The sequence below is a fragment of the Branchiostoma lanceolatum genome, chromosome 8, assembly GCF_035083965.1.
Source record: "Branchiostoma lanceolatum isolate klBraLanc5 chromosome 8, klBraLanc5.hap2, whole genome shotgun sequence".
Taxonomy (NCBI): Eukaryota; Metazoa; Chordata; class Leptocardii; order Amphioxiformes; family Branchiostomatidae; genus Branchiostoma; species Branchiostoma lanceolatum.
Window position 1 is genome coordinate 3,743,365 of NC_089729.1, and position 26,891 is coordinate 3,770,255.

Sequence of the window (26,891 nt, forward strand, 5' to 3'; positions counted from 1 at the left end):
ACTACACAGTACTGCTAAAATTGTCACATGTTACCTATTGAATATAAAACTTCAAAGGAAAAAAAACATAAAAAACTGTTCATTTCAAATCTATCCACTAAAAAGAGTTATTCTATAAGATATTAGGCTTTCAAGCTGATTCAGTCGTTTTCTTCGTTTTGATGCCTTCTCCTGTTGACACAAAGTCACGTGATCAAATACCAAAATATGGCGGGCGTTAGAATTTCAAGTTTGCGAGAGGTGAGTAGATATTGGTTATATATTCGGTTCTTATAGGGCCTTTAGCCCTAAAATAATAGGCTACACATGAAAAGTGAAAACTAGACACTTCTTGTAATAAGGAATGAGACCTACGCTGTTCCGAAGGGTGTTTATACTTATGATCAGGGTGCAGCAGCAGAACTGCAACTGAACGTTCAAGTCGAGGAAGAAAAAACAACAACAGACCAGTGACTGAATTACCCAAAGAGGTTATTTTATTGTTATAAATGGCATTTGACAGGCAATATTATAGTGTGATATATCTTTTTTCAGTACCCTATTTTACTAAGCATGATAATATGATCATGAGCAAGTGCAGTTTATTATCATTGATAAACACTGGTCTCCCTTGGCCTGAAACTGCATATTAAAACATCTATGACTATGACCAAAGACTAGTGAAATCTCACATATTTTAGTAGAGCTGTGTACCTTAACAAATTCTAAGTACAGGTGCTAGTACTGGTGCAGGTACCTGTACCTAAACTAGTTGTTCAAAACTAGTCGATTTTCAAAAAGCATATAGAAGCATACTTGAACCGATAATGTTTAACTGTGCTAGACACAAGCCTATTAACGTTATAGCATCTATAGTTCTTTACCACCACCATAGCAGCGGCAACTCTAGTGGGAAGAAGTATTTATTTAATGTATATTATACAGTGTCTGTTGGAAGTTGTAAAATATACAAGTAAATACGTCTTCCCAAGGAGGTTAAACCTCCTTGGTCTTCCCACTAGAGTCGCCGTGGCTACTAACACCAATAATTGTAGCATTGAAGATATTGACATTGGGCTCTAGACCCTTTTTATCTGATTCCTGAAAACAGGGCTCGTAGTGTGACAAATGAACTAGACCTCGTACTGTCTGTACGTACTGTAGCTAGCTCTCTGACCTCGGAACATACGGTCCAACACAACCTAGAGTTTCAACGGGAACCTTGGTATCTCGCTACTCTCTTGTCTCCTCATATCTATGTCATCTCTATCTGGGACCTCACAGGGTCTCCTCCTACTGTTCTACTGTGGTCTCCTATAACAGTAGGATATACAGGTATATGCATATAAGAGTAGAGTAGAGTAGAGTTGTTTCAGCCAGGTAGGAACGGTTTAGGCCGCTCTTCAGTAAAAGGTTTTGTGATCACCATTTTTTATTCATGTTTCTCTGATTTGACTCAAGTTTCAATGAACTGATGCATGTACATGTATATATTTTCCACTTTTTACAACTTTAAATACTGATGTACACATAAGAAGACACTATAAGATTTGATTGTACTTCTGTGTTCTTAGGAAAACTTTTCTGTGTCCTGATTTACATCTAGATCTGTATAGGACTCATCAGGTAGAACAATGAGAGGATAGTAGACTTTGGACACTATGTCCTTGTCGGGTTTGTAGAGTTTAGTAGAGAAGAAATCCCATAACATCTTGTTGTAACCCGACGTGCCAATCACGAGCAAGATGTCCACAGCTGACAGCAGTTCACTGTAGTTGGAGGACACACTTGTAGCCAGGACGCTCAGTTTGAACACAGCCAGGACAGAGCAGTAGGCAAACTGAATTAGGTAATTGAGAGCATACAATGCCAGACTCAAAAAGTACAGGTAGAACACCTTGTCCCCTTTGCTGGGTGGGATGTGGTGAGTGAGAGAAATGACCAGTACTGCATCACTCACATCTTTGAACATCCAGCCAAGAGCTGATTCAGCGATAGGGTTTGCGGTTTTTTGAGAAAAGCCAATGGACATATTCATCACATCCCATGCAAAAGCGACGAGGAAGGATGATAGAAAACTCAAGAACCATTTCTTAGATGCGCATTTCAGAAATGACTTCTTGAACCCCAGAAACCTGCCCTGTGTTGCGACCAACACAAGTAGGATAACTGTGTTGACCACGGATATGCCAACCTTCAGCTTTGGCACTAGGAAGGGAGGTCCTAGCGCAGTGTCGTTGAAGTTTGTGCAGATGGTTGGCATGCTATTGTGAGCTTTACACCATGTGATCTGGAAGGCGATGACGTTGCGGTACGCGCTGAGGACGATGACACACAGGTGGACCAGGAGGAGCAGGTAGTAGCCCAGCTGGCCAGCCTTCCCAATCACTGCATGCATGGCGCCAGTCTGACCTGAGAAAGAAGAGTTAGAGCCAAAAATAGATTGTTGGAAACATTTTTTTGATAAGTTATTTATATGATTTTGTGATATGTATTTGCTGCTCAGAACAAATCATGTTGACAACCATATGCATTGGCACTAAACTTGACCATGTATGTATGTAAAATTAGCTACAGAAGTTGCTGCAAAAAGAAGAAATTGTATTCATCATTTTTGAATTTGGTACATGCCAAACAGCCATTCAGATCCCGTTAGCAGGTGAGATTACCTGGTTGTGTATAAAAGAATCTCTATATCCTATATTCTACCAACCTGATGAAATTATTTTCAGGGGCATTCAGATCCCCATTTGAAAAATATCAGGTGTGAAAACTGACTTTCTGCCATGTATGCAACATTTGTCGGATATTGATTGTTTTCATTTGGCTGTTGGTTTAGGAAATGTCATTGATTGACTTTTGAGGAAATTTGTTTGAGGAAAGTTTACTTAATCAGAGTTGGACAAACAGTATTGTGGGTATTAGTTCTAAGTCAGGACCTCCACCTAAGTCCATGGTACTTCCCCTTAAACTTTAGGCTTGTTATCTAGGAGGAAATGTTATTTTTAGACTTGGCTGTATTACAACTTTGAAGACCAAAAAACACATCCTGTAAAGCCATCCAAAAGTACCAGAAAAAGCCAGTAATACTTGATGGATGAATGTTTCACGTTCACCTCTCAACAGTACCTCTCAGATGTCTCCGACCTTCCAAAGATAAGTTTAAAAGTTAGTGTTTCACAGTACAATTGTATTTCATCTATGGTTTAGTTACCTTGAGTACTGCTTGTCACACAGCAACAGGGCAGCAGCTGAACAACTCAAGTAGAATATCAGCCTTGGATTGGAGTCAGCCCTACAAGCAAAAAAAACAACACTTTTGAAACATCTTCATCAGACTAGCTTGTCTTGTCACTAAGTTAAACAGATATTTAGAAGTACTAATGTGTCATAAAATAAAGATGATTATATTCCATTGACCCAAGTTCAAAAGTTAACCGTCCTTACAACTACAAGCTGCAAAATGAAGTTACTTACCCAGAGTCTGAAGCTATGAACATGTTGTGAAGTAGGCTGGAAGGAACTGATACCTGTACCAAGTTCCCTGTTTCATGTATTGCTACGCAGACACAAAGTGGCACAACCCCTCTTTGGAACAACTATAATATATGAACAATGAGAGCTTCCTGTTTTTCATTTCTTTTGTCAATCACAGACTGGGATTGGCTACCTTTGGGAAGTACATTTTTTGAAAGCTGGCAAGCTTCCAGACTAATTAAATTTACATATATTGATGATATAACTAGAATGGCAACATTTTCAGGAAAATGCAGGATATTCCCCTCCCATTACCTACACCTCAAATATGACATCCTTAGCATTGACTGTAAGGGTAATATGAAGTTTCTGCATAAATTATGCAAACGAGGTCTGCATTAGCATAATTTATGGTCAGGTGTATTCACCTTTCCTAAAGGTACCTACAACTCAAATATGACATCCGTAGCTTTTACGGTAAGAAAATTCAAGTTTATGCATAAATTATGCAAACGAGGCCCTCATTAACATAATTCATGGCCAGATTTTCTGAACTTTCCTAATGGTAACTACATCTCAGATATGACATCCGTAGCTTTTACGGTAAGGGAAATACAAGTTTATGCATAAATTATGCAAATGAGGTCATCATTAGCATAATTCATGGCCAGGTGTGTTCACCTTTCCAAAAGTACCTACATCTCAAGTATGACATCTGCAGCTCTTACGGTAAGGGAAATACAAGTTAATGCATAAATTATGCAGATGAGGTCCTCATTAGCATAATTCATGTCCAGGTATGTTCACCTTTCCTAAAGGTACCTACATCTCAAAGATGACATCTGCAGCTTTTACGGTAAGGGAAATACAAGTTGCTGCATAAATTATGCAAATGAGGTCCGCATTAGCATAATTCATGTCCAGGTATATCCACCTTTCCTAAAGGTACCTACATCTCAAAGATGACATCTGCAGCTTTTACGGTAAGGGAAATATGAAGTTTCTGCATAAATTATGCAAATGAGGTCCTCATTAGCATAATTCATGTCCAGGTATATCCACCTTTCATAAAGGTAGCTACATATTAAAGATGACCACCGCAGCTTTTACGGTAAGGGAAATACAAGTTTATGCATACATTATGCAAATGAGGTCCTCATTAGCATAATTCATGTCCAGGTGTATCCACCTTTCATAAAGGTAGCTACATATTAAAGATGACATCCGCAGCTTTTACGGTAAGGGAAATACAAGTTTATGCATACATTATGCAAATGAGGTCCTCATTAGCATAATTCATGGTCAGGTGTGTTCACCTTTCCTTAAGGTACCTACGTCTCAAATATGACATCCGCAGCTTTTACGGTAAGGGAAATACAAGTTTATGCATAAATTATGCAAATGAGGTCCTCATTAGCATAATTCATGGTCAGGTGTGTTCACCTTTCCTAAAGGTACCTACATACCAAATATGACATCTGCAGCTTTTACGGTAAGGGAAGTACAAGTTTATGCATAAGTTATGCAAATGAGGTCCTCATTAGCATAATTCATGTCCAGGTGTGTTCACCTTTCCTAAAGGTACCTACATCTCAAAGATGACATCTGCAGCTTTTACGGTAAGGGAAATACAAGTTTATGCATAAATTATGCAAATGAGGTCCTCATTAGCATAATTCGTGGTCAGGTGTATTCACCTTTCCTATAGGTACCTACATCTCAAATATAACATCCGTACCATGTAACATAAGGTACATATAACTTTCTGCAATACCATTAGTAGAGCTACCACCGCACATCTACTTGGTTTTTGGCAGAAGAAGAAGAAGAAAGAAGAAGAAGAAGAACAGGCAAGCAAAAACAGTATATCCCCCTTCCCACTGGAAGGGGAATATAACTACCTTACTTTTAAAGAAATTGCCGGAAGACCAGAATCTAAAAGATATAAAATTTCTTGAACAAAATGTGAAGGGTTAGGGTTAGTCATCATGCTTTTGAAAACAAAAGCAATGTACCGTATTTTCTCGATTAAAGTGCGCACCCCAATTAAAGTACGCACCCCTGACTTGGGGCTAGTTCCAGACAAATTTGCAGAACTGAAACGTAAAGTCAAAAACCCCAAATAAAGTACGCACCCCTTCTCCACTGATCTTGAATAATTTTGAACAGGATAAATTCAAATTTATGGTGTTCCTTCTATTATCTCCAGGTCATTTTTCTTATATCAAGGACTTCTACATACTGCCATTCCTTAGATTCATAAAGTATTCTCTTGTTTACTCCGCCAGCATCGTCTCTGCAAACTTGAGGATTACCTACGACAAGTTACAAATTGGCAAGTATTGAGCCATGTATTGTTTCACCGCAGCTGGGTTCCTGTTTTGATTAAGCAAGGGTTTGAGTTTGATGTCCTTTTCCAATTTGTCCTGGCAAAACCTCAAATAAAGTACGCACCCTGACTTTAGCAATGATTTGTGGTGCCTTTTGAATTTTGAAATGTTTAAAAAGTGCGTACTTTATTCGAGACAATACGGTAGTATTTTTAGATTATTATCTGTATAGAATGATGATTCCTAGGACCTGACACAGACATGATACTAATACTAACTTCTCTATGCCAATTGAATCTTGTCAAGGACCATATTTGGTAATGATGTTAGGGTGCTGGGGAACAAACTTACTTATTGACCTATCTACAGTAGATTCTAGTGGACTAGTTGTAGGTAAGTGTACTTGCGTACCAGTCAAAACTGTTACTCTTTTATATTAAATTATTGACTCTCTGATTACTGGTACTTTGCAATTAAGCAATTATCTTTAAAAGAAACAATTGGAAGCAGAGATCCAATGGAGATGCTTTTATTCCTCAGTTTCTTCAACTTTCTTGTGTACACTTGGATTTTGTAACATGTACAAGTAAGTTTGGACTACACGTATATTCTAGTATTAGGAATATAAGTATCATACAGGAGTACTCCATCACCACATGTCATACAAAATCTATACAGGTGTAATTAAGGTACCGTTTAAGGTTTGATAACAAAAAAGAATCGCCAAAAATCGATATTTTAAAATATACTCGTTGACATGCATAATTCTTTAAGTATTACTATCATGTACATTCCTGCAAAGTTATATTGATAAACATCGAAGTATAAGCCCAGGAGAGCCTTTTTTCTAAAAATGGGCGTGGCCTTATAAATCTTGATGATGTAATCATGATGTCATACTGATTTGCATAAATTATCACCTTGCTATAAGGTACTACCTGAAAAAAAAATTAAGGTTGAGGAAGGTTTATAAAGCTTAAGAAAGGGTTTTTTCAGTAACATCCCCAAACTTCTCAGCCACCCTTCAACGGTACCTTAAAGCAATGGATCTCTCATGTCTCTATGGCTGTTTTTTGCCAAAGTACAGTATACTAGCCCTATCCTTCTGACATTTCATACATGTCTTATCGGGCCGAGTATTTGATGACTGTATATCAGCCTGTGTACATGTATCAGCTACAAACTATTCTTTCTAGTTTTATCATCAAGATTCTCTGTCTTTCAACATTTGTTTAACAAAAGTTTCTTAAGTTAATTTCTAGTAACTTGTACCAAAGTTATCATGTTCGGAGTTGTTGATTTACGTTTATGAGCCCTATCTTTTCTTGGCCAAATGTTATGCTTCAAACTCAAAAGTATCACTGTTAGATGTCATTATCTATTAACTAAACATAGAATCATTACATACATCTATTGCTATAGTCATATTTACTATATCTGAATTGCAATTTCATTTCATTTATTTATTTAGCCAGCGGACACCCTCAGGTCTCTTGACCTGTTTTTCAGGCTCCCTGGATACAAATACAATGCACAGACATAATACATAATGATCACAATAATATACAATTTTAAAAACTCGATTTCAGTTCAGTTCAATGTATCTAGCACACAAGGTAGCTTTACGTTTACTGTTCCTTCAAACATGTACATGTGAGGGCTCGAAATAGTGGGTGAATGTGCACCTGTGTGCACCCAAAATTGGAGCTGTGCACCTAATTTTTGACTGTGGGTGCACCAGTGCATCCTAGATATTTTTGTACTCTATAGGGTAACGGTTCTCTTGTACACTAGCATACAAAATATTCTTGAAATGTAAGTATCAGAAAAAGCAATGTAACCTTTTGTTGTACTTAATTTGATGTATTACTTGGTTGAAATTTGAAATCTGGATAGAATTACAGATTGAAGTTCTTAAATGCAGTAGTGTAAAACTTATGTTTTGCTGACATTCAACTTTATTCTATGTGGTGCACCCAAATGTTTTTCTGTGCACCTAATTTTTTTGGCTGGGTGCACCAGTGCACCATATCCAAAAAAGAATTTCGAGCCCTGTCTGTTTGTGGTGTTTCCCATGCCCTATTCTTGATAACCTTGTCCTCCCATCTCCCCCCCTCCTGCATGTGATTCTGACTCTCCATTTGAGTTGACTGTCTGCAGGTGCAGAGGGTTGTACACGGAGGTAACAATGTCCCTGTCAGATTTGTACAACTTAGTGGAGAGAGAATCGTAGACAGTTTTGTTGTACCGTGATGTGGCAACGGTCAGCAGGATATCTATCATGGACCAGAACTGCGATTTAGTTGCCACAAGGCTGATCTTAAACACAGCAAGCACTGAGCAGTAGGCAAACTGTGACAAGTAGTTGATACTGTATACAACCATAGTAAAGCTGTACAGTAGGAAGGACTTTTTGTTTTCTCTTGGTGGAATGTAGCGAGTGAGAGCAATCACCAAGACAGCATCAAGGATGTTTTTCATAAGCCAACCAAATGCTGTGATTGTTATTATATCTGCTTGAGAGTTCTGAAGGTCGATAGCGATTGCTGTGTTTACAAAGTCCCATGTTACAGCCAGGGACAAAGACAATGCAAAACTCAGGAACCACTTTTGTGACAGACACTTTACAAGAGACAGTTTGAATCCATCAAAGTGGCCATAGTGTTTGAGGAAAACAAAAAACAGGAGCGTATTGACTAGGGAAGTCACCAGCTTGAATTGGGAAAAAAAGTAGCGAGGCAAGCCGAACTCAGCGATGGTAAAATTTGAACAGAAGCTGCCATGGCCCTTCTGGTTCTCGCACCATGTGTGTTGGAAGACTGAGATGTCCTTGTAGATGTTGAAGCCAATGGCAAACAAGTGGGTGACCACCATAATGCAGTAGCCCAGCTGGCCTGCCTTCTGGATCATTGATTGCTTGTCATACTGAAAAGAAACGTAAAAATTTTAATGATATCGGAAACAAGAACTACAATTTTAGTGACATTGGAAACAAGAGCTACAATTTAAATGACATTGGAAAGAAGAATTACAATTTTAATGACATCGGAAACAAGAATTACAATTTTAATGACATTGGAAACAAGAATTACAATTTAAATGACATTGGAAACAAGAACTACAATTTTAATGACATTGGATTTGGAAACAAGAACTACAATTCTAATGACATTGAAAACAAGAACTACAATTCTAATGACATTGGAAACAAGAACTACAGTTACGTCTATGAGAGTGTTTCTATCCAGCATCACTTCCTCTTTGACTTACGCCACTATGTGGCCCAGAGTGCTAATAAGCGACTCAGACGCGTCGTTACAACTCGGAGCTTTATTAACACAACCATGGTGGAGTCAAAGATGGAAAAGACTGAAGAACATGTGATCCTTACTATGATGTCATCTAACTATGATGTCATCATTAACTGTGACGTTAATTCAATTTAAACTAAAAGATGAATAGAAATTTCCTACTTTTACATGTCTGATGATGTCTCTGTGTGGGTTGTACACTTACGTACCTTGGAAGCATTCAGTGCTGAGTCGTTCTTGAGCAGTGCAGACTTTTCACTGGTACTCGTGGTTGGAGTCTTCCTAATGTTTGTGGCCATGTTGATCTGTAGCCGAGCCTCAGCCTCCAATGTGCTGGTAGACTTTCACAAAACTGTGCTAGCTTTGTTATACCTGCAGAAGATTTTAGCTAAATTAATAATGAGATACTATAGATTGCATGTACTGTAAAACGTATTTAGGTCACATGTTTATGTCTTAAAACAGTTGGTAAATCTGTATATGAATTGGGAGTGAATGGGAGGTGTATAACTACATGTACATGTATAAGAATTAGATAGAAGGGTTATAGTAGACCCATTGCAGGCATTAAGTACACGTATGAATATTTCCCTATAGACATTTCCCAGTATGTCATTTGGCACTGATCATGACAGCGTGCTAGAGGTAAAACTAAATGTGGGAAGGTAATGTGGAAAGGCAGTATGCCATTTGTTTATCAAAATACAGATAAAGATACCTTCACCTCTACATGTCCCTATATGCTGATAATGTCCACCCAATCTCTAACTGTAAGTCTTAGTATTTGCTTTAAAACAGTCTATTATTGGTTTGTCTAACGTCAACATGAATAGTCCACAGTCAATGGAGACTTCTGCTGAATACTGTAAATGCATTTAAGTTAACTGTGGTTCAATGCCTCGAAGGACTACCAAAGGTTTAATGTCTGCATTTTGCGTGGTAACCTCTTCTTAAAGCTTGTTCTCTCTTAAATTAAATCACTATTTACAGTTACTGTAGTTACATTGCCTGCGAAATATAGTCGCTCGTTCATCATTTTTGACATTTCTATTGTTCGTTGTAGCACAAATATACTTGCGTGCACATAACCACGTAGAACTTGTTCTATATCACTGTTTCATTGTAAACGTAAACATAAACAAATGTCAAGACTAAATGTGACAAGATATAAGAGAAAGGTGATAATGTTGGACATGTATATGAAATTTCAAATGTTAGTCATGTTATGATCACAATGATACAAAGCACATACCTTAGCAATCTTTCAGTCCACAGTCCTGTTGTTGTGGAAGTAGAGTATGTAGCTGGTAGATGTAGCTTCCTTATATACAGAGGTTATGTAATTGTTCAGATCAGGCAAAGCTGCTATGAACTGTTCCAAGCTGTTATATCAGGCTTGTTAAATGCATTGATCAGCATCTCCGGGTACCGAGACAAACTTCCTCTTTTTAACAGAGGTGCTTATTGTGGGTTACTGGGGTATGTAGATCGATCTGGCATTGCAAAAAGGGGAAGTGAACATGCTCCCTCAACCTTACTGTGTGTGAACGCAGAACTTCCTCCTTCTATATATAGAGAGAGCTGACTACTGTGTACTGAGATAAGAAACTTGAATAGGAAGTTGCAAAAGTCATGTCTCATTTGTACGTTTAATTTGATCGTGTTAGCTATTTTATACATGTAGTACACGTTTTGAGATTTGTATCATAATCACCTATCATATAATATATTCTAATGTATAGTTTGTGCAAGATTTTATACAACTTACAAGTAGGTTTTCGTGATCGCCACATACATGACCTGGTTGATATGATTAAAATTTAAGGAGCGTACAACTACATACATAATGTATATATATACTTGATTATCAACCGATAGCGTGGGCTCTTACATGTATTTCTGCCAACACATTTATAGTGTACACTCAAACAGGTCAGATGAAGTGTATTATAAACCTGATATAATAATTATTAAGTACTTGGGTCTGGAACGAAATATAATGGGCTAGTTCTGTGGGAAAATGAAGAAAGCTACAAAGGTGCCTATCATTTGGCTGGTATCAAGTTGTAAAAAGGTGATAGCAATTTACTGATGCTGATACTTTATTTCCTCCATTAGCTTTCATACAATGAGTATGTAGCTACTTTTCCTGGAGTACAACAAACATACATCTGACAGACTACATCATAAACTTACTACATCATCATCATTAGAATTAACTATATCTCAATGATATCGAGCTACTTGTGAAACCTCTTTATCAAAGTTTCTAACCACCTTTACTACAGCCAAGGACATTATATAGAATCCTTGCTACAGCCGACAGGCGATACCATCTTATGTTACATGTAGATACCATCTTACATGTATGTTAACTTCCATATCAGAAAAGTCTGATTCTGATAGTGTAATACATTGTAGTGTATTATGATATACATGTCATATTGCAATGACATTACATTGATCTGACCCAAATACCGGGTTGGCAAAGAGACAGAGAGTTCCTCTCGAAAGGTCCCCAGAGTAATTTTTTTTAATGTTGTGTGTAATGTTTAAATGTTTGTTAAAAGTATGATATAATCATATATAAAGTTTAAGTCATTACTGATCACATTTTGTACTGAAGCTTTCTATTTAACATATAGCACGTCAAACCCCCAGATGATGGGGAAAAGAAGATGTTAAACCGGATAGTGAGTGAGTGATATTCCAAGTGCTAATTAGATCATACTGGTGGTACAGTTATTGTTGACACTAGCTTCTCTTACGTTTCTCTCTGCCTCCTCATCCAAAGATAGGTATGAATCATCACTGGGAATGATAAGAGGATAGTAGACAGTGGACACGATGTCCCTGTCCGGCTTGTAGAGTTTTGTGGTGAAGAATTCCCACACCATTTTGTTATAACCTGAAGCAGCTATGGTAAGTAGAATGTCGATGGAAGTGAAGAACTCGTTGTCTGTGATTTTGGAAACAAAGCTCATTTTGAAGACGGCAACAACCGAACAGTACCCAAACTGAGCTAGGTAGCTGAAGCCATATAGAGCAAGAGTGCAGACGTACATGCGATGCTCAGGGGTTGCCTTGGGAGGTGGAAGGTAGTGGGATAGGCCAATCACAAAGACGAAGTCAAGCAGGTTTTTAGCCATCCACATCAAGGCTGAAGCAGCAATGTCAAAAGTCAGATGTGTCTGTGACAATCCAAACACTGTGTTAGCTATGTTCCAGGCTATAGCGAGACTCAAGCTCAAGGTGAAATTCAGAAACCACTTTTTGGTGAGGCACCTGCGAAATGACTTTATAAACCCCAGAAACTGACCCCTTTTTGACATGAGCACAAACATGATGATGACGTTTGTCAGAGATATGGACACTTTTATCTTAGGAATAAGGAACTGGGGCAGGCCCAGGTCCTTGGAAAGGGTTGGGTCGTCCCATGTTGAGTTCCAGCAGGACAGGTTGGCTGGAGGATGAGTTGCTATCATCTGTTTCTCACACCAACGTTCACGGATAGTTCTGCCATTGCGGTAGATGCTGAGGATGACGGCTGCTAGGTGTGTCAGGAGGAGCAGGTAGTAACAGCCACGCGCCACAATGTAGAATGCTGTCTTCAAGCTTTCCTACAGTAAAAGTATAGGTGCCATAAGGTCTCATGCCTGAATTACTCTGCGTGTAGATGCCCAAAGAGTGCGTGCTAAAAAATGATTCAGCCCCAAAGGCAGGTGTTTAAGTCGATCATAAATTGCCTTTGATCGATAAAGGATTTAAGGTGAAAGCTTGTTTATGTCAGACAGAATAAGGCAGGAAAGTTTCGGTATCCAAGCGATTGTCGGATGTACACGCTTTTTTGATCTGAGTACTGCGGTCGGGCTCTCTCGGCACCAGAGAGCCTCTTGCGGCTGGTAGGTAATTGCAGTTTTCAAAGCCATTAGATATCGCTCCCAAGGTTATATTTTGATGACATTTTTTTCATTGTCTAAAGAGCGTGTGTGCTTGCAATAGAAAGTAAAATATCTCCGGAAACGCTGCGTTTTTATTGGAATTACGGCCATGAAAGGTTTGTATTTAAACGTTATATCCAATGGGATGGCCCAATTGCCTTGTGAGACCATAATGTATTGTCATCGAAAGCCTTGTATACGTTTGAATGTGTAGCTGCAGTATCATTGGCTTACCATTGTTGTGCTCAAGTTGTGAGCATAGCATGTTAATGGTATAGCATTGAAATAATTTGTCATTAACTGAAAGGCTGATGTCATCTTTCTGGTACTAAGCATTTTTGGGTCAACTTCCTCTTCTGTTTTGGCAGGTTTATCGGTATAACAGGCCAGTGTTCGGTGGAAACCTCTATTGTAAAAGCTGCCCCTTATCCAAACTTCATAACAAAGATGAATAGAAAAGCCCTACTTTTACTTGTCTCTGTGTGGGTAGTACACTTACCTTGGAAAATTTGACTGCTGAGCCCCTCTTGAGCAGTGCAGACTTTGGAGTCTTCTTATTGTACGAGCCGTCGTTAATGCGTAGCCGAGCCTCTGCTTCCATTGTACTGGTAGTCTTTCACCAAACTGTGATTACTTTGTCACACCTGAACTGATGAAGAATATTAAATCAATAATGAGATATTGCATGGTGCTTTCGACTTCACCTGCCTGAAAGATTTAAAGGAGTGGACCGGTCATACAGCCAACCAGATGACCAGACTGGCAGAAGACCACCAGCAGTGGAGAGCCTTCAGTTAATGCGTTCTGCATGAAGTTTTCCTAGTTATTTTGTTCCTGGTCCCACTGTTTACCCTAGCACGTCCGTGTCTTTCACAGTGATACATCAGAGCAGGTGTTGTTTACTGTGAGTTTACTGTGTTTTAGGCCAGACTCTGTCAATCTTATGTCTCATGCATTGGGGTACAAAATACATGTAGCTAATATTTGATAAAATACATTTAACGTGCCACGTTAACGTAACCCATTTATGTACGTAACGTATAACCCCAAAACGTGACGTTTACGTTAATACGATATTCTGATCTGAAAATGCCAGGACCATATGTACGTCATGTTTTATTAGTATGTGACGTACGGCAAGCATACCTGATGCCATACGTGACGTATGGCCTGGAATACGTGACGTATGGACCCGAAAACGTACGTTTTTTCATGTTTGTAATTTTGACATGGAAATTGCAGAACCATATGTACGTCAGGTATCCATGCGTTTTGCCATACGTGACGTAGGCCTGGAATATGTGACGTATTGACCCCCAAAACGTCACGTATAGACCCAAAAACGTGACTTTTTTACGTACGTAATTTTGATGCGGAAATGATGCCATATCCCCCCTCATTATACAATGTATTCATTGTCCTGTCGTCTACTAACTTTCCATCACTTTTGAAAAACTGAATCTTAAACAGGCAAACAGATAGCATCACTTAGCCCACATATTGAGATAAGGTTATAAGCTCACTTTGCGCAACATGTAAACAATGGCAATTCTATTAGATGAATGCATTAAAAAATACACTTTAGAACAATATGACTGTTGATGATGAGAAAATCTGAACATTATTGAACATGGAAGGGAGACAGTGTTGATTTACAAGTAACTTCTTACCTGGCAGTGGCAGTGGTTACATCAGATGCATCAGGACATGCACAGTATTGCTGCAAAACAGTTGCTGATTTTAACAGTTAACTAGGCAGACTGCTGCAGTATGAGCTGCTTCTTGTGCATTAGAAGCCCCTACTCGTCCCAGAAGGAAGTTGAAAATGTAAAGCTTGAAAAGTCAGCTGTTGGCTGTGTTCCAGAATTTGTAGGCTCACTTCCTCATACAGGCTACACACAAGTTCCCCTTTCTAGTCCCTACTTTCTGATTGTTTATAACTTTATGAAACATTTGTATGGGCTACCAAGAGTATTAAAGGAAGAAAATATTGAGGAAAATTTTAGCTATTAATATTTTTCATTGCCAGATGAGTGTTCTGAGATGTGGGCAGTGTTTGTTTTAATATTTTGCTTTTTTAAATATTTCTTATACTTTTTTAAGTTTCCATAGAATGTTCTTACTCATATTCAGGTTATAACTAACAAGATGTTGTTAGATTCAGGAAAAATTACCTACCCTACCTAAAGTCGCTTTTTTATGTCTTTATTTTTCCCTTGCAGGTTCCCACCTCCCTGTCTGCCATGCCTGAGTTCATGGACTTCCTGCAGTCCCAGGCTGAGGCGCTAGATGTCCTCACACAGAGCATGGATGCTCTGGGGAGGGAGGAGGAAGACACAGGTTTCCAATCTTGCATCAAGTTCAATGGAATTTCAATACTCCCACCTGTGGTAAGTGGATAGATAACACTGTTCTTTAATTTTGACATGCAGTCAAACCTGCCCAAGGCGACCACCCGGGGGACCAAGCAAAACCGGTCGCGATGGACAGGTGGTCGCCATGAAGAGGATTCCACTCACATGTTTCCAGGTCGAGGTGTTCAAATACAGTGTACTACGTAGATGGATGGAAAATTATGTGATTTTAGACAGCATGACCCCTACCAGGTTCAATTCGCATTGACAGAAATATCCTGTTCTTTGATTTTGATATATATACAAAACTTACAATAACTTGCAATTTGTGTTAGAGTTCTAGAGGATATATACTTGAAAGATACAGCATTTTGAAGTTGATCCGTAGAAAACGAATGATGAGTCCAGTGTAGCATAACCAAATCTTCTCAGAATCTTCACCGTAGGCCATACCAATTTAATTTTTTGGTTAACGGATTTTTAAAAAAATCTTAGCAAAAAAAATCATGAAAACAGAAGGCTGAGGTGAAAATTTGCACCTGACCCTGTTCACTCCCTGAAATTGTGTGCACCAAAGTACAAACTTTCCTTTGAGATTCTGTTTTCCAGTTGATTTTCCAATCTAGCATTGTTTTAAAGACTCTGTTAACCCAGAAATAAAAATGGTGTGGCCTTATGTACAGTTGTGCACCCATACTGTGATTGTCCTACACAGATGGATGAAGGGCGTCGTCTTGAGATGCAGCGTTACCGGCAGTTGGCAGCAGGAGTGGAGCATAGACTGGCTGTTCAGAGGCGGGACAGACTTCTCAACAGAGTGCAAACAGTCATACAGAAGATTGAGGTGTTTACATAAGTTCTAACCTCCAGAATACCAATGTAATTTTGGTTTCCTCTTACCAACTGCTGCCTTTGTTGTCAGGAAAGATTCTGAACCTGTAAATTGTAGGAACACAAGGTGTATCAAACTGACTGCATAGAGAATAGCAGCTTTCGCAGAAGAAAAAGCTCAGCTATTCAGTTGCAAAAATCATGTCTGCTGTGAAGTAGAATATCAAAGGAATGTAGATTCTTGTCTCTTTAGCTTCACCTGTTCTATCTGCATTGCTCAGTTGGAACGAGTAACTTTGATATGAACTGATAGCTAGGTTGTACATGTATTTTATTTTGCCACTTTTTATATTGTATTTATTGCTTTGTTTGTGACTTGTGCAATATGTGTCTTGCTACGTGTTCTGTAATGTTTTGTGTGTGGGTCACGACACCAGCAGTTGCTGCCTGTGTTCCATGTGCATTGTACCATTGCAATTCTTATAAAATCAAGTCAAAATCGAATCCTAGTAATTTGTTTTTCAGGAGAGGAGAACTCCAACCCCAGTCATCAGTCCTGGTATGAGTAATGGAGACCTGCCAGGTGTCCATGCAGCTTCTTCCTCTCACAACAGTCCATCCATTCCTTACAACCCTCTCAACTACTCCTTCCATGATCCTCAGTCTGACACTCTGTCCTCATCAGACAGAGACACTCCAAGGGACAATGATGCAGACCTGCAGAGAAATGATTCAGAAGCAAAGTTTGGACCGGAAAGAGATGTTGCAGATCATGATCCAGGTAGATCTGATGAAGGCAGTGTTGATGGATCAAGGCAAAGGTACGGCAGGGAGTCCAGCAATCAGTCCAGTGACTTCGGAATGGATAGAGATCCTAGTAAGAAGAGCAATGAGGCAGTTGTAGAGAGAAGGAAGTGGTCCTCTGAGGGAGAGGATAGCACAAGTGGGCAGTCACCGTCCTCAGATGGTTTTGAGGGTAGGGTACGATCAGAGACAGTGTCTACAGAGGAATCTGAGACCAGGCAAAGAGCGGACAGTAGTTCTGGTGATGACTGGGTAGGAAGGGACAGGTCCAACACAGGGACCACAGAGGAGAGCGTGGAGGAGGTGGATTACTATGGTATGAGCCTGCAGAATTTGATACGCAAATCAGTGGAAGAACAAAAAGCAGACAATGCAGTTCAAACCATAGCCAACAACCCTGCAACCTCTGAGAGTGGATCAATGATCATTAATTCCAGTACAAATACGGGGGATGTCAGGGATGATGTATTGAACAATGATGATACAGAATTTAGTAACAATTGCAATAAAGAGGGACCAAACATCACAGGGCAGCTTAAATCTTCTTCCTCCTTCGAGGGTGATCCAAAGATGGAGAGGTCCAGCCAATGTACCACCAGCAGTAGCAGCAGCAGTGACAGTGCTCTCAACAGAACCATCATAGCCAAGGATGAAAGCTTGCAGGACAAACTCACAGAAGTGCAAGGAGAAGGTCCTGGCCATGGTGACAACAACATACAGGGTACAAACAATGCAATAGATTGTGCAAATGCCTTTGAGAAGCAAAATGAGTCTAACAGCATGGATATCAACAAGGAGGTTGACAGATCACAAGTAGGAAGAGTAAGTACTGTAGACAGTGGTGTTGGCACAGTGGAGTCCAGAATCCGTTCTGGTACTGATGATAGTGTAACCAGTTTGTTGGGTGAGTACACACCTCTTCCCACAGTCAGTCCCAATGTTACACCTGATGTCTCTGACATCTTGCCTCCCCATGGTGGACCTGCTGTGCAGTCTGACATGTCAGACACTGTGCCACCATCAGGTGGAGAAGAACCATCACAAAGAACAAGCATGGCAAACTCAAGACAAGAGGACAAGCTTCCTGAGCCCACTGAAGAACCATCTGCGCACACCCAGACACTGACGACGAGTTCTATGTTCTTCATGAGTACTGATGAGTCCCTCAATACTGTAGCCCAGTCCTGCACCCTTCCCATCAGCCCTGTGTCAGAGGACAGCGATGCAACCTTGAGGGATGTTACTGACTTTGATGAAGAGCGAACGAGCGCAACTCCAGTGCCAGACAAGCAACAGACAAAACCAGATGCTAGTAGTACTATTGCTGGCAAACATTCGTCAAATGATGACATATATACTCATTCCTCTAGTAGTAAGCAATCTCCACATGAAGGCCAGGAGTTGACCACAAAGAAGGGCGATGAGGTGTCCACACCTAAGCATGTTCGCAGGGGCTCCTACACCCTGGATATGCCGTCCCCTGCACTGCTCCAAGCAGAGGAGAAACAGAAGGTCAGCCCAGAAGGGAGAAGTGATTACCTTGTTCGACAACCAGCACAGTTTCCTGTTCAAAGCAGACAGAATGCACAAAGAAGTGGCGTTTATATACCTGACAGTGGATTTACGACTAGATACAATAACACTGTACCAGCTACAAGTGGAGCAAGCCAACTTCCAACAACTACATCTGTAACAAGTATGACAACCCCCTATAATCCATATCAACATGGGCAACAACCCCAACATACCTCTATACCCAACAGTTCAGATGTTGTATCAGGGGAAACACAGAGAAATGCTGCACCTGATGGCTCTGCTGAGGCATCTCATGTACCAACAATCAATCCAGAATTCCTTGAGCAGGTTAGTTCTTGATGTCCCAGAATTTCACAAAGGCTACTGATGACCCAATTCACCTCATGTTTTATGTAGATAAAGGAATCTCTTTATTAAACCAAAATAAAGAAAATGTCTTGCTAGTGCTGAAAGTAACTGGACTAGTAATAAATCTTTTGTTGTCTCAGATATAAATGAAACAAAATGTAATTCAATCAAATGTAATGAAGAATCTCGTAATGAATATGAATGCATGGAACAGATAGGTGGCGCTCTTGTAGGGCAGCCGCCAGATTTGATAGCTCTGCCCTACTGTAGCGTTTAAGGTGTCTACATCCTTACTTTTACCATTTTCAAGTTCAATATATATGTTAAGGTGTGTCCAAACGTCCTGTGAATCGTCATAGTCAGTTCCATACGTCCACTGCTGGATCTTGGCCTGTTCTCTCACCCCTTCCACATTTGTGGTAATAAACAAATAATAAACATGTCTTCCAGGAGCTTGAGAAGTATGAGGACCTAAAGGCACTGATGCAGCATCAGCACAAGATGCAGCTGGCACTGCTGATACAGGTAAACATATTTGAGCTCAGTTGTGGCCCAATCTGTGGCGTCGCTGTGGCGTAATGGCAGGGTGTCTGGCTCCAGAACCCAGAGACACCGGGTTCGAATCCGGGGTTCCCTGATTTGTCCTGTTGGCATTGTGCCCTTGGGCAAGGCACTTTACACGACTTTCCCCACTTTACTCAGGTGAAAATGAGTACCTAGCTTCGGTTAGGGACGTCCCTCGGATAGGATGTTCCATGGAGGTCCCGTGTTTGAGGAGAGCCACACCTGAAGCACGTTAAAGAACCCAACACAATTATAGAAAAGAGTAGGGGTCCTTCCCGGTGTGTGTGGATCATATAAATCTGTCCAAATATGCAGCTTGTACTCTTCAGTACAAACCTGGTGTGTTACGCCTTGATGCGGTTTACCGGGTTACGCAATACAAACGAAACAAACAAGCAAATCTGCTTTGGCATCTACTGCATGAATTTGTTTACCTAAGGCCAAACCAATTTAATTTCTTGGTTAACGGAGCTCTTTTTTAAATTTTAGCACAAAAAAATTTAAAAAAACAGAAGGCTGGGGTGAAAACTTGCACCTGACCCGGTTCACTCCCTGAAGTTGTGTGCACCAAAGTACAAACTTTCCTCTGAGATTCTGTTTTCCTGTTGATTTTCAAATCTAGCATTTTTTTAAAAATTCCGTTAAGTCACCAGGAAATTAAAATGGTGTGGCCTAAAGGTTCATCTGCGCTGATGTGATTCTAAAAGTGAGAAACTTGTCCTGTGGAAGTAACCGGTTTGCTGATTTCTGTTTCAGGAGCAAGAGAGGCAGCGGCTCGCCATGCACCAGGAACTGGAACTGCAGGAGGAAAGGATCAAAATGCAGAAAAATAAACTTCAAGAGCAATACAGCAGGTTGGTTGGGAAGCTCTGTTTTAGAATACTACATTTGTACGTTGTTGCTCCTTATAGCTGATGTTACTTTTTTAAAAGAACTTACCCCCTGAATTACGAACTGTTCATCATCTATTAGATTAATCCTTATGCCTTTTCTGGACCCCTAGACAGGCAGAGTTATCTGAGCAGGAGAGATGGTCAGAATCAGCTGCAGCCTTACGACAGCTGGAGGGCAGAGATGCGCTTCCACCATCTCCAACCCACAACTTCAGCAGACCCATTCTTCATAGGACGGCACCTGTTACAGCAGCATCTGTGCAGTACAGTGTGACCGTTCCTGGGACTGGCACTGCGAATCCTTCCTTTCCAAACCAAGGAATCCTTTCAAAAGGACAGCTTACAGGCGAAGTCATCCCTTCCGATTCCACTGGTGAAGATGCCGGATGGCGACGCACAGAGTCTGATACTAGCACCAGTTATGCATCTCCCAGTACAACACATAGTGAAACAGCCTCTATATCACAGAGGGATGCTGTCAGGATGGGGGTGCAGGAGCCTTTTGTGTGGCATGGCTCCCCTGTACCCAAACCTGAGGTCCAACCACCACTCAGGATGACTATACACGACATGGTAGGATTTTTTTTCTAAAGAATGGTTTATTGGTCAGAAATTACCCGTGCAATGGCAGCCAGTGCTGAATTGCTGCAGGGTTTACCATATAATACACAACAGATACATATTTGCTCCACACCTGTACTTTGTAGTACTGTCGCAAGGGTCTAGGCAGCTGCCATTCGACGCCAGCAGGTGACCTCAATACGACCTTCCCCAACCGAAGTCAGGTACCCATTCACACCTGGGTGGAGTGAGGAAAGTCGTGTAAAGTGCCTCTCCCAAGGGCACAACATCGGGGCATATCGGGGTTTCGAACCCGGGACCTCTCGGTTCTGGGCGAAACACCCTACCGACAGTAGACTAGTAGTAGTGATTCTCCATTTAACTTGATCATTCATTATGATAGGTCGGGTATATTTATGAGTTATTCCATCTACCTGCAAGAATGGCAAAATGGACTTTTTAGTTGCCAGAAGTTTGTGCAGTGATTACTTACTACAGGTCTATGAAATACAGTGATATCCCTGTAATGTTTCATTACATTGTGTAATGTATGTTCTGACTGTTTGCCCATAGGTTCAATTTTTCTATATACATGTATAACATTTTTGACCTAGTTTTAACATTGTGTTCTACTGAATAAAAAAGACTCTTTTTCCCCAACAAGAGATTTATTCCACCGACGTTTCGGTGGCCATCTGTCACCAGGACCTTCAAGGCAATTCTGACTGGTTCACATAGCACTGCAGCACAGGTGTTGCTGCTTATACATATTAATGAGATGCAGTCCCAAACACAACATATTTACATATGTACAATCACGGGATGACATGACTATGCAGTCCCAAACATAGAATTGCCTTGAAGAAAGTGACAAATGGTCACCGAAACGTTGGTGGAATAAATCTCTTGGTTGTGTAAAAAGAGTCTTTTTATTCAGTGACTTACCAACCTGATGAAACTATTCACGATTGTGTTCTACCTTTCAGACTGCTGTGCCACCCAATGTACAAAGCAAGTTTGAGCGACTGTCGGCAGCTGTAAAGGGTTACCTGACTCGGAGACTCCTCAGAACTGAGAAGGTGCAGGCTTTAAGGAAAACAATCAAGGTACAATATTACAGTTGACCTCATCATCATCATCATCATCAGTCTTCCTCTTACGAGGTGTTGCAAGTGAAGTTTGTTCTTCAGAACTTGTGTTCTCCAGAACTTGTGTTCTGCAGAACTTGTGTTCTCCAGAACTTGTGTTCTCCAGAACTTGTGTTCACCAGAACTTGTGTTCTCCAGAACTTGTGTTCTCCAGAACTTGTGTTCTCAGAACTTGTGTTCTCCAGAACTTGTGTTCTCCAGAACTTTGCTCTCCAGAACTCCAATTGACCTCAATTAGTCACAAAGAGCAATCTTGCATCAGCCTGATAGGACAGATTAATTTAGGTATTGGTATCTAACCTTACAGCAAATGACACCTGTGTCACGATGCATTAGCCAGATTAGAAAGCATGCTGTAACCATGGGTTAGGTCAGAATGTGTTAACCTGATCACCCTGGTGTCAGCCTGGCTCCTTCACTTCATTAACCTAAATGTAGGATACATCCAACTCATTTGTGCGGACCTGGCCCCTGGCTTATCTGGTTTGTTAGGTATTGTGGCAGAGATGTAAAAACACCTGTCTGGAATTACATGGTTTGAAGAAATGAAAAACATAGCAAACAGAAGACCAGGTTATTCAGTAGAATTCATCATGTGGGAGGGCAACTTGTAAAGGTGCTTAGGCACCTGTTTTGCCCTCCCTTTCACATTGTGAAGAACTCAAATAAAGAAATAAAGAAACACACTGTACAAAAGTGCTGAAGATAATTAGCTTAAGAATGACATCTTTGTTTGAAATTAAAACAATAGGGTCTTCTATAGGGCCAGTCTGTCCTGAATAGATATAGGTGCAGGTCATTTGTATTCTTATTCTTGGTTCATGTGTATCAACTCAACTAATAAATGTGCCACACAACCACTTCTGACAACATTTGTGCTGCAGTTCTCAAATCAGATTTTTGGAGAAATTTAGTCCTTTGCATGATTACTTCCCAATAGCGCATTAACCTGTTAGCTGGTTTGTTGGTCTGAAGGACACGACTGAGCTGATCATGAGTCTGCAGCAGGAGACGCCCATCAGGAAAGGCATGGTGACGACTCAGGACGCAGAACTGGTGCAGAGGGTCATGGTGCAGGTGGGAACACTCACCTCACTTCTCACTTTCTAATGTCTTGCAGTTATTCTAAGTAACACTAACAAAACTGATGTTACATTCCATGTGTTTTGCATTTATCCTTAGTAATGCCAATAAATGTTACTATGTAATGCTAAGAAATGGCATCACTGGTAAATGAATGAATGAATGAAAGACCTTTATTGCACGTTTATGCTCTGATGAGCTAAGTACAGGTCATGATGACAGGTAGAAGTATAGTTACAGTAATAACAAAAATGTGATATCTAGCTACATCTAGATACTACTTAATACCGCTGTGTACATGTTCAATTTCATCTCGCTTCTTAAGGCAGTTGTAGATGTATGAGCATACAGGGTTTATGAGATATGGCTTGTCTAGTTTCATAAGGCTTACAAATTTTTCTAAGCTATCTAATGTGCAGAGTTTAAAATGCTCCTGCTTGTGCCCATAGCTGCAGGCAGCTCTCCTGGAGGTCCATGATGTGTTCTTCCAACTGCCTGTACAAGGTCAGATGGTCATCATCAGTCAAGATCGTAACATCCAGGAGGAGAGGAGCATGAAGATGGTACCTCGGATCTCTTAATGTTTCACTTGTACAGGAATAGGTTAATTTAATGCCAGGAAAAATGTCTTGGCGGCCTACTACTCACAGAAACTGAAGAAGGGTTGGGAGTTAAATCAATATTAGAATGGACAGTGGAATACTGTAGATCTTTCATCCCAAAGATCTTTACTTAGATTCTAGTGCAAAGTACCTTCTTCTTTTATTGCTCTGCAGAACAAAGCAGAGGCTAGAGCTGCTGAGAAGAGACCCAGCCGTTTATCCAGTGCGACCCAGAAGGCTCTGCAGAGGAAGCGGCAGATCAGGTATTAAGCTCATGATGAATTTGCTTTCAATTTTACTTTGTGAAGTTTTAGTAAAATATGTGAAATGGTGATACTAAAATATGGCTACAGCCATAACAATATACATGTACTATGATGGTCATAGTACATGTTTATTATTATGGCTTTAGCCATATTTTAACTTGAATCAAGTTATAAGTTGGGTTTTAGCAGGTTAACATGAGCCTTTTTTTGTGACAAAGGACTGTAGTTGATGTACATAGACACATCACATTGATATGCTTCTATCTGTGCTGTTGCCAGGGCGGCAGAGGCAGCAGTGTTTGGCCATTCCCTGACAGCTCCTCCAAGGTCAAGTTCCACCAGTCCTAGCAGAAGGAAGAACACCATTAACCCCAGGTACTGTACAAAATAGGAACCAAAGCTTATATTTCATTGAAATGATTTGCTATTCTGAGTTGCACTGGGATATGTTCCACATGTACCCCATACTTTCCTAGCCTGAGTACCAGTCTTTTTAGCTTCCGTCCGCTACACAAGCTCTGCTGCGCTACCCAAGCTCGTCTGGGAGCGGAGCTTGTGTAGCGGACAGAAGCTAAAAAGGCTGGTACTCAGGCTAATACTTTCCCTATTCAAGTCACCTTCTACTTGTACACATTTCTACTCATATTAACCAGTTAACCATAGAACTCATCAGTTAACCAGTAATAAAAAATTATAATAAGGCCACACCAATTTGATTTCTTGGTTAACAGATTTTTATTTTCCAAAAAAAAAAATTTTGACAAAAAAAATCCTGACAACAGAAGGCTGGGCCAGCCTTCTGTTTTCATGATTATTTTTTTTTCAGAAATTTTTTTTGGGAAAATAAAAATCCGTTAACCAAGAAATTAAATTGGTGTGGCCTAAGAATGAAATCTTGTTTCATTTGTCTGATCTGTGGTTTAGAGATAACATGTTTGCATAGATGTTGCACTTTATGCTTGTAGTGTTCTGGTTCTGCTCTTTCTTATTTTGTCGGGTTCTGCTCCTTCTTATTTTGTTGAGAGAGAAGCCCTAAACCCAGAGGACTCTGTTGTTCCAGGATTCTAAGGCCTATTCAGGGATCCTCCCCTGTAAGATCAGGGACTTGGAACAGGTACTGTCTGCTCATTTTGAAAGCTCTTATGATCTCATATCTTCTTGTGTGTGAAGAAACAAGACATTTGCTAATCATTCATGAAATGTGCATGACAATGACAGCTAAAAAGACAGTGCTGACTTAATTCCACTGGAACAAAAATTGAATCTCTGGTGGGGCAAGCACTATATAGATTTTCCTTTTCATTCTCTTGCTTGCCTTCAATACAGTTTTTCATATTTCTTCCAAATTGTTTTGTCGAACTTGGTTAACAGTGCGGTTTTGTACACCTTGGTAATTAGGGCTGCAAAACATGCAACCAAAGCGTCTGAAGTTCGCCCAAAGACGGCACCAAACCTGAATAAAGACAAAGGCAAACCTGCAAAAGGTGAGTATAGAAATATATGTTACTGCAACAGATATTGATAATAATCAAGCATAAGTGTACCATAAGCTGACAAAATTTTGCCCAGGATGAATTATTATACAATATAGTGAAGTTTGAAATGTGATAGTAGTCAATGTCAGAAGATCAAGGTTTAGCTTTATTCTGATTTTGCTGATAAATCCTTTTCCTTTGATATGTGAGTTCCAAATATTGTAACTTCTTCTTTACAGCAACATCCGGCCCCAAGACTGCCAGAAGAAGCCTGTACTCAACAGTTAGTACAATGCCGGCTAAAGGAAAGAACACAAAATATAGGAAATAAATACGATTAGATTTCACAGAAGTTCTGCAATCTCAGAAGGAAAATTAAGTTGGTTATCAGTTTCATCTATGTTGGAAAGAAAGGTTTGTTGCAGACTTGTCTGAGGCATTTATTGTTGCTTGCCAGACTTTCATTGAATACAACATGGCAAATAGATTGATGCATCATTGTTTGGTATAATAGTTTAAGGCAAGTACAGAGGTCAACTTGGTTTCCAGCTGTATGAAAAAAGGTACATTTGTATTGGGTGATAAGTTGGAAAGTACTGACTTGGTAAAATTTACATGTTGGATGTGGCACTTACCTTGTTGATATAGACTGCCACAGACAGCAGAAAGCTACACTGTTGATCTTTTATTGAATAATGATTACAATTCAAAATACAATGCAATTTTCAAAAGTTGTTCTGCAGTTCTGAAGCAATGTTTTTCCTGTTGTTGTCTCATTGATGCACCATAAATGTACCTGTTTCTATTAAAGTTAAGTTAGTGAGATGAGGGTGAAAGCAAATAAATGGTGTTGCTTTGAGTGTAAAGAAAGCAGTAGTACATGTACTACAGTTTTGGGGGAACGAAGTTCACATATCACTAGAGTACAAATGTATGTGTGCAAATGCTTGACTTAATGTGGAGGTTCTTATCACACAATTTTGTCTCACATGCAAAATGAAGAATGTTCACACACTTCTGTGTGTTTTGCTGCATCATGAATGTGTAATAAAATGTCTAAGGTCAACATGGTGAAGGTGACAAAATAAAGAGAATTATTGCACAAATGTGACTTACCTTATTACTCTGATAGAATACTGTTCTAAAAGTATGTACTGACAAGGTAATTGACTTAAAACACATAGAACATTTTGAACATGTTTTGGAATGACCTAACAACTGACACGTGGAATTTTCCATCTTGTTCTGCTCTGTTTTCTCCCAGCTTATGACTCTTGTGAAGGTTTAGACCACACTTTGCTTGACATAATCTCTGGTTTCTTCTATGGTTATTTGCCCTTTCTTACGTGGATTAGGCTAATCTTAAGACAAATTAATCTGATTGCTGT

General features: G+C 39.9%; 3 protein-coding genes and 1 long non-coding RNA gene across 5 annotated transcripts; 1 reads left to right on the forward strand and 3 right to left on the reverse strand.

Annotated features, from left to right (window-relative positions):
* Positions 1 to 144: 144 nt before the first annotated feature.
* Positions 145 to 26,609, forward strand: LOC136439680 (centriolar coiled-coil protein of 110 kDa-like). 2 transcript variants are annotated; one of them, XM_066435201.1, is made up of 15 exons: positions 145 to 240; positions 15,261 to 15,428; positions 16,108 to 16,236; positions 16,749 to 18,890; positions 19,362 to 19,436; positions 20,232 to 20,329; positions 20,479 to 20,941; positions 21,916 to 22,035; positions 23,053 to 23,154; positions 23,610 to 23,723; positions 23,937 to 24,025; positions 24,308 to 24,403; positions 25,089 to 25,142; positions 25,427 to 25,512; positions 25,743 to 26,609. In XM_066435201.1, exons 1-15 carry the CDS (start codon positions 208 to 210, stop codon positions 25,832 to 25,834), a joined length of 3,861 nt encoding a protein of 1,286 aa, XP_066291298.1. In that variant the 5' UTR covers positions 145 to 207; the 3' UTR covers positions 25,835 to 26,609. The 2 variants fall into 2 exon arrangements, with proteins under 2 accessions (XP_066291298.1, XP_066291299.1); XM_066435202.1 differs by lacking the exon at positions 25,089 to 25,142.
* On the reverse strand, positions 995 to 3,703 carry LOC136439683 (uncharacterized). Its single transcript, XR_010756559.1, has 3 exons — positions 3,457 to 3,703; positions 3,194 to 3,274; positions 995 to 2,391 (listed from the first exon to the last, which is right to left on the reverse strand). It is a non-coding gene; the product is annotated as an uncharacterized lncRNA (long non-coding RNA).
* Positions 6,300 to 10,592, reverse strand: LOC136439682 (uncharacterized). The gene is made up of 3 exons (XM_066435204.1): positions 10,350 to 10,592; positions 9,307 to 9,469; positions 6,300 to 8,711 (listed from the first exon to the last, which is right to left on the reverse strand). The coding sequence occupies exons 2-3, from the start codon at positions 9,394 to 9,396 to the stop codon at positions 7,866 to 7,868; spliced, it is 936 nt and encodes a 311-aa protein (XP_066291301.1). The 5' UTR covers positions 9,397 to 9,469; positions 10,350 to 10,592; the 3' UTR covers positions 6,300 to 7,865.
* Positions 10,728 to 14,829, reverse strand: LOC136439681 (uncharacterized). The gene is made up of 3 exons (XM_066435203.1): positions 14,709 to 14,829; positions 13,538 to 13,687; positions 10,728 to 12,717 (listed from the first exon to the last, which is right to left on the reverse strand). The coding sequence occupies exons 2-3, from the start codon at positions 13,637 to 13,639 to the stop codon at positions 11,818 to 11,820; spliced, it is 1,002 nt and encodes a 333-aa protein (XP_066291300.1). The 5' UTR covers positions 13,640 to 13,687; positions 14,709 to 14,829; the 3' UTR covers positions 10,728 to 11,817.
* Positions 26,610 to 26,891: the final 282 nt, after the last annotated feature.